We start from the raw sequence: 18,741 nt of genomic DNA, 5'->3' as shown, positions 1-18,741 counted from the left end.
CATTGGGAATAGTGCCCCCTTCAACACACACACACACATACACACACATTAATCTACAGTAAACATAAACATACTTTCTATATAATCCGACACCCCAAAAGTTCTGTAAACAGAACATGTATTAGTCTTTGAACTGCGTCACTTTGAAGATTTAATTTAGGGTGTTTTCATGAGGTCAGAGGTGTTATAATGCATTATGTTACAGGGAGTGCACTGGATTTCCTGGGGTGTCTTTTAATTCCATACCTTTGAACAGGAACACTTCACATAAGCCATGACTGTTATGGTATCACAAAACCACACCACAAGTCAGATCTGGGCTTATAAAAACGTCCGACCAACAAACATGAGTCCTCAGAACGAAAACATGTTTCGCATTCTTTTGAATTGTGATCTATTTAAAACGTTTGAGACAAAAAAAGGTTTGAGGCAAACCCTAGTGGAGACATCAGCCTGACGCAGTAGTCCCATTAAAAAAGAACATGACATTGATCATGATGCTTAAAGCCACACCAGTTTACAGTGAAGTACAGAACAGCCAAGTTGGTTCTGCAGAATTATGTCAGGGAAGGCTGCGGTCAAAACCCCTGCTCTAGACCGCATCCCAAATGCCACCTATATCCACGTAGGGCACTGTTTTTGACCACACAGAGCCCTGCTCAAAGTAGTGCGCTAAATGGGGAGTTTAGTGCCCCTGGGGACACACCCACAGTATTAAAAGGTCAGGGACAAGCAGCAATGAAACATGTCAAAATCCACCCAGAATTCAACACAATGTCTTGGCATGGGGGGGCTGTGGGGACAGCCACTGGCGTGTTGCACTTGTGTCAGCTCTTCCTGCCATTGTTGTGTCCTACCATTCTGCACTGGAGATAGAGGAACAGCTGGCCAGGCAGGAAGGGAAAACCTGAGCCTGTGTGGTGAGCTCACCAAGCGCCGAGCGTTCCAGAGTGGCTGCGTGGAATCAGGTTTATTGTCGCCTTTTTCAGAACCGCCGCCCCGGGGACATTTGGGACAGGTGTAATCTCTTCCTAGATCAGCAGTCTTACTCTGAATCTACTGAACTCTTAAAATTGGGTTTTGCTTTAATAAGACAAAACATGGATTGGGCAATCGCCACCAGCCAATATCCCTGATAAAGCTCAGAATGGATTCAGTTAAGGCTATTGACATTCGTAATTAGGAACTAGATTGCATTGGATTTGTGCAGCACAGGTTCATAGGATATCGAATTTGAGTCACTGGGTGTAAAAAAAAAGCTAAGAAAGACATCAAATAACGCAGTGATCCAAGCGGCGTGGGTCACTAGCCCTGTCCCGGCGGATAGAGGTTGGTCTTTCATTTGCCAAAGCATTCAGGTCCAATCCAAATGAATTCACTGCACTGATTCACGCAGGTGTGAGGAAACGTACCGCAAACAGGTGCTTCTAGTTCTCTGAAAAAGAGGGTGTGCTGACGAGGCCGTCCTAGTTCGCCAACACAGACCCAGCTGAAGCACTACTGTGTCCTGTATTATCGATCGCTTTACAATCATTCAGCGAGCATGATCCCACTCCCAGGCACATAGGGAAAATACAAATGACTGAATTCATCTTGGGAGATGACAGGGGCATTTCCCAATATAAGCCAGATAACAAATTAACATCAGTTTGATGAATGGTTGGCTCTCGGAGAGGTGGGAGCTTCTAGGCACAAACATAGCAACACACTATTACTCACACAAAAACACACATAGACACACAGGGCCTTGGGTGGCCCCGATCCAGTGGTTATCCCCAGAGTCAGACGTGCTTTCTAATCTGACTGGGAGTGGATGGGAATAGTATGCTAATTAGGATAGAAACAGATTAGCTAGACAATATGAGCACTGACTGAAACAGAAACTCCTCACCACTATCCTGTTGCCATTATGCTTCCTACAATGTAATGGAAAATAGAACGGGAGCGTGTTTTTTCTCTGTTACTGTCGTGTTCATGTGCTGCACCGTTGTACTTTAACGGTGACATTGCCGTTAAACTCTGACTGTAATACACAATCCACTATGCATATGTGTGCCATTTAATGTCTATTTGTGTTTTTATATTGTAATTCTTTGTTCATTTTTTATTTTATTTTTTTGACATATTTTAAGTGGTTCTGTATGCTGTCTTGCGCTTGAATGCCTTTGGTCGGATTGTCATTGAAAATGTGAGATTGTTTATAATTGACTTAATTAAATAAAGGTTAAAGGAAAAGGTCATCCCGGTGTTTCAGGGTTCCAGTGATTCAGAATGATACTGTGTGTTTGTGTTTGATAATGCTGTCTTCTGCTGTGTCACAGTGACGCTGTCTCTCTAGTGTGTTTACGTGTGTGTGTGTGTGTACAATGCTGTGTGCGTAATGTCATCTTGAGCTCTGTCACAGCGCTCACGGTGTGTAGCGAGACGTTCTTCCTCACCTCTGCGGTCCTCTCCGTTGGGGCCTTGCCGTTGCCATGGTTCTGGAGAAAGCGGCATCCGTCCTTGGCCAGCCTCTGCACCATCTCCAGACGGGACAGATCCTCCTTGTCGTGCAGGTCAGCCCCACCCCCACTGCCGGGCTGCAGTGCCGGGGACACAGAGAACATGTACCTCAGGCCACAGTCCCATGACATGACCGCGGAATCGAGTCCTTCACACAGGCAGGGTGTCGGAGAGCTGCTCCCCTCTCACGCTGCACTCCAAAGGTGTGTGAGGGGTTCGGCTGGGCAGCTTCTGTGTGCGTGTGTGTGTGTGTTTGTAAGAGAAAGACAGCGCAGGTGAGTTACGGCCTTCTCTCCCTGTGGAAGCTACAGCGACGCCTCCAGCTGGCTGCGTGGTCCCGGGCTGCAGACGCAGAGATAAGAGTGATGCAGAGATAGAAGTGAGACAGAGTGCTGTGAAGCGTCAAGGATTCCAGGTGCCCTATTCTATGCCCTTTGCTCAACGCCAGAGAGAGAGTGTGTGAGAGACTGACTGCTACTCCCTCATTCCCTCCCATTCCCTTTCACTGCTGGGAAGGGAGGGGAGAGAGTGGGGAACGCACGCAGTTGGGATCAGGAAACATCTGGCGAAGCCCAGCCCCCGCAGAGGAAGTTTCCCAGTCTGCTCCGAACGGGACTGAGCCTGTACAGGCTGGCTGAAGAGATGGGCTGAGCCAGATTAGATGAACACCAGGGGCCAGCCGGACAGATCTGGGAAGCCCCTGAGAGCACATAAAGAGAGACCTAGAATGTTCTCTAACCTCTTTTCTTTGAGCTATTCTGTATTGTTGGATATTGAATAAAAGGTAATAAAATATTTTTTTGGCGGACTGAAATTGAAAGTGCTTTAAATGTCCCAGGCCATACCATACCTCACAAGTGCTTCTGAGCACAGGTGCCAGATTCAGTTAACAGAAATATATTTAGATCTCTTGGGTGGCATGTTTAGTTCCACAATGGAATATGTGTTATGTAGAATATAAGACAGTGAAATGTGATTCTCTGACTTCATGTCACATGACGCTCTGACGCCATTACACTGGTGTATATTAAATATATGTATAATAAGTTAATGATGTTTAAAATAAATTGGAAATCCTATTTCCCCCAGAATTCAATTTCCTCCATAATCCACTTCTGTCCAATTGGGGGTATATTATTCAGGATGGATGACCTCTGTGACCTTCTTCTCTGTAATCCACTTCAATCATAATTGTAATCCACTACAATCATCTGCATCCAAAATGACATTGTATGGCAGCACACTTTGTAGTGAACAGTGTGCTATTTTGGATGCACACAACATCTCCTGAGTGCTGATCACAGTGCTGTTTTCCTCCTGTTTAGTCACACACCACCTCTCCTTTCTTTCAATGAACAGAAACATGCAGTCAAATAAATTCCTCACTGACTCTGAAGGATCAACTGAGACTTGCACGTCGTAGGTTTTACATATTGAGATATAGCAGTGCTGTCCCAGTAGTTCCCAGGAATTCACTATACCTCACAACCTTTGGTGTTTATGTTCCCTCAACCCCCACGAAGCCGAGCATGAACAATGGCCTACCACCAGCATAGTATCCTGCTGTTATTCAAATAGCCTGCTTCCACCAACTGATTGCACTGGATAACCTAAAGACAGAGACATATGTGGGTTCTGATGAAACAAGGTGCTGTCTAGCAGGTGCTGTCTCAGTCGAAATGGAAGTAAAACCATTCAATCAATCGTCTGAGAGCTCCCCTTTCCGGACTTTTAGTCCATAGCCCTGGCTGGCTGCCCCGCTTGCTCCGTCCAATAGGTTGACAACGCCTGACACATCTGTTGTTGGGTATGGGGAGATGACAGTCAAAGGATGAGTATGAACAGGTTGGATGACCAGCAGGTGGGTAAAGAGAGAGTGTTGACAGGTCAGATGATCAATAGGTTGGTTAAAGGACAAGTGTAGACAGCTCAAATGATAAATAGGTTGGTTAAAGGACGAGTGTTGGTGGGTCACAGGATCAATAGGTTGGTAGGTGGGCCTGTGGGACAATAAGTTGCTTTAATGATGAGTGTAAGCACTTTCTTTGTTATCTAGAGTTACAAATACAGTTATATGAGAGTTACAAATATAGAGTTTTCACATCCAAATTGGAGGAAAGGTTTAGGAATTACAGCTCTTTAATATGTAGCCCCCTCTTTTTCAAGGGACAAAAAGTAATTGGACAGTTTACTCAAAAGCTGTTTCATGGGCAGGTGTGGGCTATTCCTTTGTTATTTCTTCACCAATTAAGCAGGTGAAAAGTCTGGAGTTGATTCCAGGTGTGGCATTTGCATTTGGAAGCTGTTGCTGTGAACCCACAACATGCGGTCAAAGGAGCTCTCAATGCAAGTGAAACAGGCCATCCTTAGGCTGCAAAAACACAAAAACTCCATCCAGCAGGAACATTAGGAGTGGCCAAATCAACAGTTTGGTACATTCAGGGAAAAAAATAACCCATTGGTGAACTCTGAAACACAAAAAGGCCTGGACGTCCACAGAAAACCATAGTGGTGGATGATTGTTGGATCCTTTCCATGGTAAAGAACAACCCCTTCACAACATCCAGCCAAGTGAAGAACACTCCAGGAGGCAGGCAAATCATAATCCAAGTCAACCATAAAGAGAAGACTTCAAAAGAGCGAATACAGAGGGTTCACCACAAGGTGCAAACCATTCATAAACCTCAAGAATAGAATGGCCAGATTAGACTTTCAGTTCTGGAATAACATTCAAATGAAACTAAGATCAACCTGTACCAGAATTATGGGAAGAAAAAAGAAGGCTTGAAATGGCTCATGATCCGAAGCATACCACATCATCTGTAAAACATGTTGGAGGCAGTGTGATGGCATGGGCATGCATTGCTTCCAAGGGGCCTGGGTCACTAGGGTTTATTGATGAATTGACAGAAGACCGAAGCAACCGGCTGAATTCTGAAATGTATAGGAATATAGTGTCTGTTCTGATACAGCCAAATTCAGCAAAGTTGATTGGACGGCATTTCACTTAACAGATGGACAATGACCCAAAACATACTGAAGTAAAGGCCTGGCAAACCATCACAAAGGAGCAAACCCAGCGTTTGGTGATGTCCATGCGTTCCAGACTTCAAGCAGTTATTGCCTGCAAAGGATTCTCTACTAAAGTATTGAAAATGTATAAAATAAGGGGACTGTGTACTGTATGAGAATGGTTACAATTCCTTGCATTAAAGCTGAAAGTCTGCCCTTCAACTGCCACTCGGTTGTTTCAGTTCAAATCCATTGTGGTGTCTTACAGAGATAAAATTATTAAAATTGTGTCAGTGTCCAAATATTTCTGGACCTAAATGTACATTGCTTTGGGCTATTCTCTTTTTACATGCTAGATGGCTGAACCTGCACATTTGTCTTTGTACGATCAGACCCATAGACAGGTCAGAGGACCAAATGGTTGGATAATGGATGATGGATGATTCATGTTTAAACGTAATTAGAGAAAACTGTACTGTACTGACATGACCACTGTAGCTACCCAGGGCCTCACAATACATTTTTTACCCTTTTCTCCACCTACATTTCGTGGTATCCAATTAGTGATTCAGGCAACTTTGATGTGATGGATTTTCAGCGAGGGCATTCTTGACACCAATCCTCCATGAAGACCAGGTTTTGGAGTATCCAGGTAATAGTGAACACATGGACAGTTTCTCCCATGCCAGCAGGGTACTTATTGGCCGCAGGAGATGGAGGCGCTTTGGGTGGCCGCAGGAGATGGAGGCGCTTTGGGTGGCCGCAGGAGATGGAGGCGCTTTGGGTGGCCGCAGGAGATGGAGGCGCTTTGGGTGGCCGCAGGAGATGGAGGCGCTTTTGATAGCCGCAGTAGGGAGGGCAGTGCAGGGGCTTTCCCTTAGAGCTGGGCAGCAGGCACACTAAACAGAGTTGCTGATCGAGCTCCAGGGTGGTGAATAGATAACCTGCGTATTTTGCGTTTCCTTGGAGGACTGCGTGTCTTGCATGTTGGTTTCCCTTGGGTCGGCTGCTACCGGCCGCCTGTTTCAGTGTCTACTAGGCCGGTGTGATTGAGTGTAAGGGAGCCATGTTCTGGTCCATGTCAATTCTAATGGGCTTCAATCCAAATTGATATAGAAATGTTTGATTCTAGAGTGTGTTCATGTTTAGAAATACAGTATTTTCATTACTGTGGATTAAAGTGTTAACACTAAAACGCCAACCGGCTGCATCTCTCTGATCTAGACACTGGGGCTAGAGTTCATATATCCTATAGTGTCGCTCAGATTCAGGAAAACACATTTTAGAAGAAACTTTCTCTTTACCACAGGTTTTAGTATGACTGGGTCGCTCACTCAACAATGCAGGTGTTTTTAAGAGTTATGTTTAACTGTTGAGCTTCAACACCACTACCATCAGCCTCATAATCTCATCTGACCTGGCATCAGTCCAAATCTACCTCAAATATTGGCTCACTAAACAGCCTAAATGTCAAGGGCACCAGGGTATCGACATTTCACAATATGCCTTGTTCACGGCGAAGCCCAGTACCTTCTCATTCTACTTCATGTGTGTGAATATTTTATTCAGTGTGAATACATTATTCACACCAAATTTGTTGCCTTAAAGACAAACCAACATAGAACATTTAGAAAACAAAAGGATGGAATGAACGATATGTGAAGGCTGAAGGAACAGAAAAGTAATTCCTCCTTGGTTGAGTGCTTTCTTTTCCTATGAACATGTAAGTACCCCCCGCCCCCCAATTACGGGGTTATTTAATTATGTTCCCTTAGATGAATGGATTTGTATTATCAGACATTAACGTTTCATACGGAGGCTTGTTTGGAGCTTGTTGTAATTACACACGGGCCGCCGCGCACATTTGTGCCGTAGCAGGGTAAAACGAGAACATTATTTCTTAGTGTGACATTAATTCTTATCTCTTTTCACCTTGTCAGCAATGCGCTGCTTCTCTGGGTCTTAGCGAAGCCCTTTATGCGTCGCCCACTGCATGGGTGAAAACAGCTGATGTACGCGAACACTAAATGAGAAACACCCCTTTACTCTAAGTCCAGGCTCAGTATGCCTGCTTGCATTCTCCGCCATTTGAGCTTAGGTTTGGTTCTTGCCAGGACAGCCATGAGGAGTTTGCAGGTGTCCTCCCATTCATTCTCTTTGAGAATCCCACACCTAACACATGCCAAGTCTGCTTGTACCCTATTCTATCTATATGGTAGTGCACTATGTTTTACCAGGACCAAGAAGACTAGGGTGAAAAAAAAAACATATCTCGAGAACATGGACAAGAGTGCCATTCGTAATATGCCCAGGGTCTTTACAGGTTGAACAACACCAGTGGTTCAGTAGCAGAGCCTTGGTCTAAACTGTACATCACTCCCAAGCACCCACTTTAGAGCTAGCCCACAGTGGTTAAGGGCTGCAGAGAAACACCAGCTGCACAATGAATACAAATGCATCCAATACATCACTGTAGACGAGAGGGCAGATCTGCTGTCACAGAGTCAGGCTGGGGGAACCACGGCAACCACGGGTGTTTTGGTATGCTCGGACGGTAGACACCTGTCATAACTCTTATTTCACCACAGGGGTTTTGTCTTGCTGCTGTTGCTCTATATGCTAAAGGTTATTGTGTGTGTCGGCTCGATTAGCTGTTACTGAGAATAACAAATGGGAGTTGTCCAAATTATGGAATAGCTGGAATTTTTTTTTTTTTCTTTTTTTTTTTACGCCATTGCCAAATCAGGCCTGAGCATTGGGCTGCATGCTAAGTGTACTGTACTTCTGAGTATTACTCAAGACAGGTGTAGTTTTGACAATACATTATTTACGATCATGCATGACTTGTTCACTCATTCAACAGTGGATAGGTTGTCAGATGAAGCCCGGTGCTCTGTAACAGAACTGAGAAATGCTCCAGGTACAGTCATCATGGAGTGCAGTCAGTGGAGGAAAAGCAGAAGGAGAAGGCTGATGCGTGACTTGAAGTCAAGCCGTCTCCCCCTGGTATTCATGCAGCTGGTGAGCCTCTGGATGTTTTCTGTGGTGATTCTAGGGGCACTATCTGCAACACAGATCTCCCCAGAGAGCCCAATCATTACCAGACCTGAGTTCAAATACTGCTGAAATAAGTTCAGGTACATTAGCAGGGCTTGACTGAGTTGCATGCCGAAATGAAAACTATGAAGTCGCTTCAAAAATGCAAAACTTGCCCACTGGGGCTTTCCAGACAGGCTAAAGTTAATGCTTAAAGTAACAAATAAATTAGAATTGAAGGTCTGTTTGTAGTTGGATTAAGTGGTTGGTCATGTTCTGGCTTTATAACAGACAACATTTTCTCCATTACGATGTGTTAATCATGGTGATGATTTGCAATGAAGACATTGTAAACAAATATCACATTAGGAAGATGGGCTGGGTGAAAAGGCATGAAATACAAGACAGATTCTTCAGTTATTAATTAAGGTCTAAATATGAGATTGGTTTTCAGTGGAAATAGACAATTCAGCAAAAAGAGTTCAATAGCAGAAACAAATCCAAGTGGCAGGCATATTAAGATTCATGTGATTTTATTTTTCTTAAAGTGGATAGGATTATCTTCAGGACTTTGATGTATCACTCAATGCACCTTAATCACTCTTCGTCCCCACAGATCTTTAATCTTAGGCTTCTGCGGCGACAACCACAATCTTAAAAGACAGACGTTTTGTTTGTGGCACAGAACCAACGAATGGTTCTGTGCCGCAACTGTCAGCGGCTTTTCAATGACTGTAAAATAAGAATTGCTCAGCTAAAATAGTGGTCCTGTCCAGGTGTGTGATCTGTCAGGCATCTGCAACTCCTGGCCAGAGGAATGTGCCTGAAGACTTTTGGGCTGCATCCCAAATTGCACCCTATTTCCTATGAAGTTTCTGGTCAGTGGGAAATAGAATCTATTTAGGACTGAGCCAGAGAATGTAGTCACTCTACAGCAGGGGTTGACAAGAGGCACCAAAGCTATTCCCGACAATGTACTTTTTGGGACACAAATATTTAGCTAATATATACAATGCTAAAAAATTAAGAGAACACCGAAATCACACATGGGGTCTCGATGAATTAAATATATTAAGATGAAAATCTTTACAGTACATTGTGTAATTCATTGAGAACAAAATTATGTAAAAATGGTCAGTGGGAATCAAAATCACCAACCAATTGAGGTCTGAATTCAAACCGAAAATCAAAGTAAACAATCACAGGCTGTTCCAACTTGCGACTCAGTAGTGTGACTCAGTAGTGTGTATGGCCCCCACCTGCCTGTATGCACTCCTGACTACGTCTGGGCATGCTCCTGGTGAGCCGGCGAATGGTGCACCCGTGTAAGGTCTGACGACGGGTCTGAGGATTTCATCCCGGTACCTAACAGCAGTCAGGGTACTGTTGGCCAGCATGTACAAGTCCGTGCAACCCTCCAAGGATATGCTACCCCAGACCATCACTGACCCACCGCCAAACTGATTGATGTTGCAGGCAGCATAACAATAACCATGGCGTCGCAAGACTCTTTCACGTCTGTCACATGTGCTCAGTGTTAACCTGCTCTCAACGTCAATCGAGCAATATGGTGCTGGACTGTGAGCACAGGTCCCACTTGAGAATGTTGGGCCCTCATGCCACCCTCATGAAGGCTGTTTCTCACAGTTTGGTCAGAAACGTACTCACCAGTAGCCCGCTGGAGGTTATTTTGTAGGGCTTTGCCAGTGCTCCTCCTGTTTCTCTTCACACAAAGGAGCAGATACTCGCCCTGCTGCTGGGTTGATGCCCTTCTACGGCCCTGTCCAGCTCTACCTCATGCAATGGCCCCAGTGTACCTTTTTTATTTATATACTATTACAAATCAGCCTGTAAAGGTTTTTGACAGGCTGACATACATCTACGTCACTGTTCCTTTATATGTTGCGCAGGGTTGTGAAATTCCGTAGGTAACATGTAGATATCACAGTCGTTGACCCCATTATTTAGACGAAACGGCATTTAAAACAGTCCTGTTCTCTCTATACCTGCAGGGGGTTTCTTCCCATTTCAAAAAACAACCCCACCAAGGATAGCATAGTTTTTGCAGTCAAGTGCACTACTTTTGACCAGACACCTATGGACCCTGGTCAGAAGTTGCACACTTTCTTGGGGCTGGGGTGCCATTTATAGTGAAAATCCATTTTAATCCAGTTTCTAGGGCAGAGGAAGTATGAAGAGAGTCCCAGAAGCCGGACACACTTCAACTCCACGAACTATAAGTCTAACAAAAAAATGAAAACAAAATATTGTGGATAATGTGAAATTAACTGTTATTTGGCATTCAACTACTCCATAATTATAAGTGGATGAGTATTATTTATTAGCATTATTAATATTATTATATTTTTTGTAAATTATAAAATCGTTAAGATGATTCACCAGTCAAACCAGGACAATGATATGTCATCATTATAATAGTACGAACGGCTGCCATTTAGTGGGCCCAGAATAACGTTGAGGTATCATTTCATCTGATGGATGTAATCCAGACTGACAGTGTTGGACTGTGCCAGGCTTCACGTCAGAGGCTTCTCCTGATAACCCTAATCTTCTCTGACAACGTGTGGCTGCCCCGGAGAGTTGAGGGGCTTTGAGAATCCGGTCCAGTATACGTTTATTGGTTTGGGTTATATTGAACACTGCCTGAAGCCATCCTAAATAGGCATCTCTGAGAATTCTTGAACCTGAAATCCCAAAGCGATATCCACCCCTGCTGGCCTTGAGAGAAATTGCAGGTGAATTTGCCTCAACCATTTACCCATGATGGAGAATGCTAAGGGGGTCACAGACAGATCCAAACCTCCACTCCTTCATTATCCCTCTTCATCGTTCTACATTCTATGTTTCTCACGTTTCTCACTTTCTATCTCCTTCACCTAGTTCTTTCCCTCGCTCTGACATGTGCGCCAATGAGGGGGTGGCACTAGGTCTGCATCCTGATTAATTGGGGACCCGGAATCACCTGTGGTTTCATTTCCAAACTTCCCTCACTAAGCCCTGAGCGCAAGTGTCAGCAGAATCTCTACTGCAAATATGAAGCTGAGAATCTGGGAAATGTACGCATTAAATATGCACGTCCAGGAGGGACAGACATTATTCATATATGGTATCAGGTAGGCAACATTCTGGGGAACGGTCCAAGTGGGACAATAACTCAGGAAGGTTGAAATGGAGGTGATTAACTGAGACTGGGTGTATTCAGAAGCAGGCCAGAGTGGTGCGTGACTTTTTGGGGTGTTCTCTTTGACAGAATGAACGTTCTATACTGTGTTCATGTGAAACTTATTAGAAATGTACTACTCCCTCCCAAAACCCTCCCCTGGATTCATCATTACTCTACAAAACATTTTAAGTCCAAATAGAAAGATATCTTAATCCGTGTTTATTGCCTGGTTATAAATAACAGTCGGAAACAGAAAAGGACTCAAATTATAGATGCAAGTCAACATTACGTCACAGAAAAATATGTTATAAAAACAAATAAATTGCAATGCGGTGGTGTTTGCATGACAAAGAGTTTAACTTTGATGATATTGCCACTGTACAGGAAGGAGATGATCGTACATACTGCAGATGAAAGAAATGTCCAAGCCGGTCTTAAAACACGGTTTTCTTGTACTGTACTGAGGTAATGTTCTGCTTTAGTTCATGAGAACGATAACATGACAGGATGCTTAGGTAGATCTTTTTTGTGTGATACAACACTGCCTAAATCCAAGACCATACATACTGTATCAGTATAATTAACACTGATGTCAACACATGTCACAAAATTAAAAGGAGAAATCTGGTTGCTATAAATTTGTCAAACTGCATTAATATCACTCTGTTTCTATGTGAAGGAAAATCTTTACAATTTGGAAGCTATTTTCAGTTATCTAAGTACACAAGCAATTATGGTCATTATGATAAATCTGTGTAAAGAGAATGTCATTTATATATTCGGATTTGTAAATATCATTTATTTTTAGCTCTCTTGATATATACTCTCTCGATAGATTCTCATGATCTTGTTATCCGGTTAGAATTATAAATCTATATTTTCTTACGTAATTATTCCAATCAATATTATGCACCATTAGTGATTAATTTAAAAGCTAGGCACATGTCTGCCTGATTCATCCACAGAGAAACAGACCAGGAGAAGATTACACTACATCCTTCCTCTTCTGTCCATTAAGGGGGGGGGCCTACTTCATAATCTTCAGTATCTCACAATTCCGACACCAAGTTCCCTTTAGTTTTCCTTTTTGGACTTCCTGGATTATTTCCAAGTGGACGGATCAGTAACATGCATGCCCCTTGTTAAAGCTTGTCTAGCCTCTCGCTCCTGCTTCTTTTTGTTACTATCATCCTGGTTCCTCGTTGCTCCCAGTTCTTTACTGTATGTGGGTTAGAAAAATCCATGCACCCATCCAACTCCCATCCAAAAAGCCGACTGGGTTAACAGACTACCACGGCGAAGTCCTGGCGGTAATCCAAAGTAGCTGTGGAGGCGTACGCTGCCTGCGCCGCCTGCCGTCTCTAGCCCCCCCGCTGACCTCCGAGGAGAACCTACCCACAATGCATCTGCGGCGGCCACGTCAACCTATGTACAGGAGGGACAAGTCGTCTCCTGCCGTGGTTCACCTGAGTTCTGCTGGTCTGCCGCGGTTGCTCGGCACCAGGCCACGCAGCGCCACGCGGGGGAGAAGGAAGCGGACCGTTTTTTTAGGGGGGTGGGGGGTGACACGACGACACGGGGTGTGCTGAAATGAACGAATGGCTGGATGGAGGCAAGGCCCGAGGGCTTCACAGAGTTGCATCGTTGGCGGGCAGTGAGCGTGCAGAGGGGGCAGGGGAGAAGGGAGATCCATTTCACGGGCGGGTGCAGGCACGGGGGAGTCTTGGGGCGCTCGGGTCTGAGTCTCCGGTCTGTGTCGTGGAACCCCATGCGTCCTCCCTACGTGGCCAGGCGTCCGCCGGGTTTTCTCTTGGCTTTGCGCGCGTACAGGAAGTACATGGTGTGTCCCGTGGTGATGAACAGTACGGAGATGATGACCAGGATGCCGAAGTGCTGCGGCTGAGGAGCCGAGATGACCATGATGAAGTGCAGGAGGTCCATCAGGTAGTTCATGGAGCTCTGGACGCCGTTGACCACCCCGCGCTCTGACTCGCAGATGTTCTCCTGGAGCAGCTGGGTCACAGTCAGGTCGAAGGACCACAGACCTGGAACACATAGGATGTGTGCTTTAAATACAGTACTGTAGATATCTTAACTAGGGATGTAGGCCTGTCGTGCCTATTCACTCATGCTCAGTGAAATCACAGTTGGCACTTGTTTTGTTGCTATAACACATTTATGTATGTTTAGGAGCTTTGGATTTACTGCTACCAGAGCGATCCAAAACGTATACAAAAGGCAACGTTGCCATGGGCAATAGCTGTAACAAATATGACATCCTCTGCAAGAAACCTGTACCATGCTGTTGTGACCGTTAGCTTGGAGATCAGGAAGGTAAAAAGTTAGGGAATAGTCATGGGCCTGGGTGACTCTCTTACTCACCGATGCGCGCCGTAATGACGCCCAAGAACAACAGGGTTATGGAGATGAAGGATTCTGGCGCCGTGCCCGACGGCATGTTTTCAAACAGCACCGTGTTGTTGGTCCAGTGAATGGACGAGCGGTCGGGCAGCAGCGGCTGGTTGATGCCGCCCCGCGTTGGGTAGGTGTGCTTCTGCCTCCGGCCCGCCACCAGCCCCTTGGCGGCGTCGGACGACACGTTGGCGTCCAGGAAGGGCATGAGCAGGCTGAGGTCCATGGGGCTGCCGGGCGCGAACACGGAGCACACGCACAGCAGCAAGCAGCCCAGGTGGAGGCAGCTGGAGATGATGCCCGTGTTCACCAAACCATAGGCCTTCCTCAGCTTGGTGAACATCACCGTGCCCATGAGTCCTGTGATCGCCGACACGCCCATCAGCAGACTGAGCAGGGACCCGCTGATGCCCTGGGTGTAGGCGTAGCCCGTGGTGATGCAGTCGAAGCCCAGCACGGTGGTGTAGAGGAACGCCAGGCCCATGCCGGCCAGGAAGACGTCCTGGCGGTAGTAGGCCCGCCAGCCGTCCATGCAGGTGCTCAGCAGCCAGCGGAAGCGGCGGAAGCACAGAGGCAGGTTGGTGATCTCCTTCAGGTTCAGGCTGACGTCGCCGTCGTTGTCCGGGAGGCCCGAGGCCACCGCCCCACTCTGCTCTGTCAAGTGAAGGAGGACTAGCATCACTTAAATTGGCCACATCATCCACTAGCTTTAAGGTTAACGCCCAGTGTTTGCACACGTCTAAGAAATGTGATCAGCTCTTAGTTTGAAGTGATTGAAATTGTTTTCCTTCCAAAATAAAGGATAATTATATTAGAATAATTATTGGCGTTTTGGAGAAAGAATGGTGTGGCATACCCAAACAACAGAATGCAGTGGATATACTGGATATCAGTAGTAAAAAATCTGAACGTGATTAGACAGCTGAGGTTTCTTTAAACTGCTGATTTTCCAGATAATGCTCAGTCAAACTGTCAGATTGCGTTACAAATAGTAGTGTTTTTTTTGTTATTACAACTTATTTGCCACAAATATAAATATAGTTAACAAAACAAAATCAACAGAATATAGAAAATGTGGCTTTTACTTAACAAGGTTGTTTGCAAGTTATACAACTGTTTAATACGCATCTACATGATATGCACTTTGTTCTGTTGCAGTTGGGTTTCTTGACTTTACAGAACTTTCAACCCATTCCATCCAACCTCACTGTAAAGTTAATCTACATTCTTAGAAAACAGAGATCCAGAATGGAAGAACCATGGTAATCCCCAGAGACCCATCTTATTGGTTCCATGTTAATTCATTTTGTGTTCCATGTACACTTTTTTTTTAAGAAACCTAACAGGATTCTACGTGGAACCAAACAGTGTTCTTTAAATAGTTCTCTTACGTGAAGATCCTAAAGTCGCATGTTCCAAATACCAGGATATTACACTGTATGGATGAATGAATTGGATAAAAAAAGTTCAGATCACTTTACTCACTCGACGTTAACCTTATCCATGCAGTCGCAGAGTTACCAGGACACTTACCTTGTGACCCCCTCCTCTCCACCAATCTGTCTGTTCTCTCTGCAGGTGTCTGCAGGGTTCCCTGGTCATCCTCAGGTGCGGGCGGTTTGACGGACAGTGCCGGGACAATGCGGTAGACCCGGGACAAAAAGATAAACTCCACTATGAGGGACACCAGGTTCCAGCCCAGGATGAAGCCACAACCAACCACATTGGAGGCCAGGGTCATGACCTGTCCCACGGCCAGTGGGGCCAGGATGTTGGTCACCTGATCGATGCGCCGCATGGTAGCGTTCATCCCTTCAGACCAGAGTTAAACCAGAAGTATGGGACTTAGTTTCTTATTGGGGCTTTTACAGCATCTGTGATACTAGTGTTTAACAAATCGGAAAATTTGCATATCGTCTACTTTATTGTAATGTTACAAACACAGATTAGTTGATAAGCTTCATTTGCCATATTCACCAGCCAGTTCAGCCACTGAAACAGAAACAACATTTCCTCCTGATGTAATACTGTAGCTTGTGGCAGGCCTGCAAGTCTCACCGGCGAGGTGACCGCGGTTGTAGCCGGTGATAACCACGATCCAGTCCCTCTGGATGGCGATGGTCAGCGCCGTGCTTGCCAGATTAGCCACATCTGCCAGGATGATCACCACCGTATAACAAACCACCTTGTGTAAGTTTTGTGATGCAACACGTTACTACGCATGACAGCACAGAGCAGCGGAAACAACGTGGACACACCAACAGCCCCAGTAGAACCAGCAGCAGTTATAACCCATCATAACGCCAGCACACGCAGCCTGACACACAAAGTTGGGTCCAAATAACATCTGTTTGCGTCTTTCAAACTGAGTCAAATAGCGTTTGACTCAGCCCGTCTGGAGGGGTTGGAGTGCGCTCAATTGGGCACAGGCGGATCATTTGAAAGGAAAACCAATACTATTTAAACCCAGATCTGGATCTCGTAAAAAAACACCATACTGCGGATTAGAACGGTCAGTGTAGTAAGTGCGAGAAAGGGAAAGTTGTACTCACAGTCAGCCAGCCATCCCAAATGCTCTCAATCCACTGTTTATACGAGAAGACCAACATGAGCACAATGCTACACACCGTCACCGAAATGTTCTGAACGAACAACGATGCATGAGCCACTATAAAACCAAGGAGGGAGAAGAAACTGAGATGTGTGAAAGATGAGAACGTGAGTCATCCTGTAACAGTGAATTCCAGAGCCCCTTGTCTGGGACCACGAATACACGATTGGTGTTAGAGAAAGGCAGGAGCGCTGCATTCCGAGTGGCGCCTACTCTATGCCCATTTCTAGTGCACTAGGTCTGACCTTTGTTTCTGGGGTTGCGGTCGACCCAGTCCCCAATCAGCGCCCCCAGCAGCAGCACTGACCCAGCAACCACCAGGCCGAATATTGCGGTCAGCAGTAGATTGCGACCGTACAGCTCGATCAGGAACACGGATATGGCGAAGTGCCACATGCGGTCACCCTGTTTGAGAGCCAAGCAGTCGGCATGTTGGAGGAGAACATTCATTTTGTTGCTTTTTGACGTTTTTTTACACTTTTGTATTTTATAATGTACCCATTTAGGAGAAATACTAGTTGTTTCCTTCATGCATTTATTTACAAGACAGTTCCAGGTTGATGTAATGAACCCTAGTGGCCAGCCAGGACGGCTGTGTAGTCTTATCCATTTTTCCATACATGAAAAGGCTTCTTACCCACATGGACAGTGCTCCACTGACATAGATCAGGAATTTAGGGCCCCTGAGGTAGATGAGGGCTGACCCTGGTAAGTTCAACAGACACACAAACAATAGCATGAAACATTACTGGAGATATAGTAATTATAAAACACATGCTGCAAATCGCTGTACAATCATTGTTGCAGGAGTCTTTCCTCACCGCTTAAACTGAAAAATTATGTATATTATCTTTAAGCTGCTAGTTATCTCTATAATGCTAGTCAGTACAATCCCAACGTGTTGTTACATCTTCATATCTACATTTGTATGTGTATCGTAAGGTCAGGAGTCTGGGAAGGTTCTGTCTCTCCCCACGCCCCCGTAGCCAAGCTGACCTGGTATAGTCCTGGCTCTCCTGGCCCGAGCATCCCTGACGTCATCAGGCTCAAACTCCACCACCACCCCTTCACACTGGGCTGCATCGGCTCGCAGGGACATCGCCTGTACATTGACCAAGCCGGGTCAGGGGTCATGGGTCAGACAACTACAGTACTAGAATCAACGAGGGGCCGTCTCAATCCAAGGTATTTGGGTTCATTGCGGAGCTCAAAGGGCATATTCTAGAAATGTGAAAAACCAACACTAAAAGTAGTCTTCAGAAGTCGAATTCATAGTAGCAGTGGTCATAAAATGTGCAGGTGCTATTGACTCCTCATGTCTGCTCTTCACTTCAGTCACTCTTCTCTTTAAAACGTTTATTTGTGTACTTGAAAAGGCCCATTTGTTTCACCTGAACATGATCAAATGTGTTATCTTTAGATGACTATGCCATAATCAGAGGGACCCCAGAATCACTTATTTCTGGCCATTTCTTTATTCTCATTTTACCAGGGGCCATTCCAGAAAAAAACATAACCATAACATCACCATAACAGAGGCTTTCTACGGGACATTACTAAACCGTAAATAACAGATCGGTAGCATTTCATAACATCAGATGTTATGTTATTCAGCGTTGTTATTTGAACTCTGACCTCGAGGGAATTACCTTAAAAAACAAATGAAGTTTTAAACTTCTATGGTGCTTCTCATAGAATCTCAAAGCTGTTAAAGAGCCCAGAACAAATAAGCAGTATAAAACGACAGGCCAACCACCGGAGGCTGAATACTTCAATGTTGCACCGCAGTTACCATTCCCTACACATTGGACCTTATTCTACATCCACTCTCAATTACGCCCTTTCACCTCTCAGAAAACCTCTCAGACCAACATCTTGAACAAATGATTGTCTACGAGAAACTATATTGCACTGCAAACGTTGATTTGAATATTTCTGGCCACTGTCCACCTGAAATTAATTGAAATAGCATTGTTATCCAACT

General features: G+C 45.1%; 2 protein-coding genes across 3 annotated transcripts in view; both read right to left on the bottom strand.

Moving 5' to 3' along the window:
* Positions 1-3,026, bottom strand: part of LOC105018831 (rap guanine nucleotide exchange factor 5) — a 31,851-nt gene extending 28,825 nt beyond the window's left edge. For both annotated transcript variants that reach the window (XM_010884572.4, XM_029115897.2), the window contains exon 1: positions 2,439-3,026. In XM_010884572.4, coding sequence (XP_010882874.3) covers positions 2,439-2,633 — 195 coding nt within the window. In that variant the 5' untranslated portion in view covers positions 2,634-3,026. The remainder of the gene's footprint in view (positions 1-2,438) is intronic.
* An 8,927-nt stretch (positions 3,027-11,953) lies between these two features.
* On the bottom strand, positions 11,954-16,721 carry si:ch211-254p10.2 (solute carrier family 40 member 1). The gene is made up of 5 exons (XM_010884573.3): positions 16,699-16,721; positions 16,205-16,297; positions 15,680-15,958; positions 14,117-14,800; positions 11,954-13,779 (listed from the first exon to the last, which is right to left on the bottom strand). The coding sequence occupies exons 3-5, from the start codon at positions 15,954-15,956 to the stop codon at positions 13,514-13,516; spliced, it is 1,227 nt and encodes a 408-aa protein (XP_010882875.1). The 5' UTR covers positions 15,957-15,958; positions 16,205-16,297; positions 16,699-16,721; the 3' UTR covers positions 11,954-13,513.
* Positions 16,722-18,741: the final 2,020 nt, after the last annotated feature.

The sequence above is a fragment of the Esox lucius genome, chromosome 20, assembly GCF_011004845.1.
Source record: "Esox lucius isolate fEsoLuc1 chromosome 20, fEsoLuc1.pri, whole genome shotgun sequence".
In the NCBI taxonomy this organism is placed as follows: Eukaryota; Metazoa; Chordata; class Actinopteri; order Esociformes; family Esocidae; genus Esox; species Esox lucius.
This window is presented reverse-complemented; position numbering and strand designations above follow the sequence as displayed.

What these genes read in the sequence shown, in the direction of transcription:
- si:ch211-254p10.2 (XM_010884573.3), bottom strand. Translation starts at nt 15,956, where the DNA reads ATGAACGCTACCATGCGGCGCATCGATCAGGTGACCAACATCCTGGCC. An exon ending in GGAGAGGAGGGGGTCACAAG is followed by an intron (nt 14,801 to 15,679) that starts GTAAGTGTCCTG and finishes TTCACTTGACAG; the next exon opens with AGCAGAGTGGGGCGGTGGCC. An exon ending in CGTCATTACGGCGCGCATCG is followed by an intron (nt 13,780 to 14,116) that starts GTGAGTAAGAGA and finishes TATGTGTTCCAG; the next exon opens with GTCTGTGGTCCTTCGACCTG.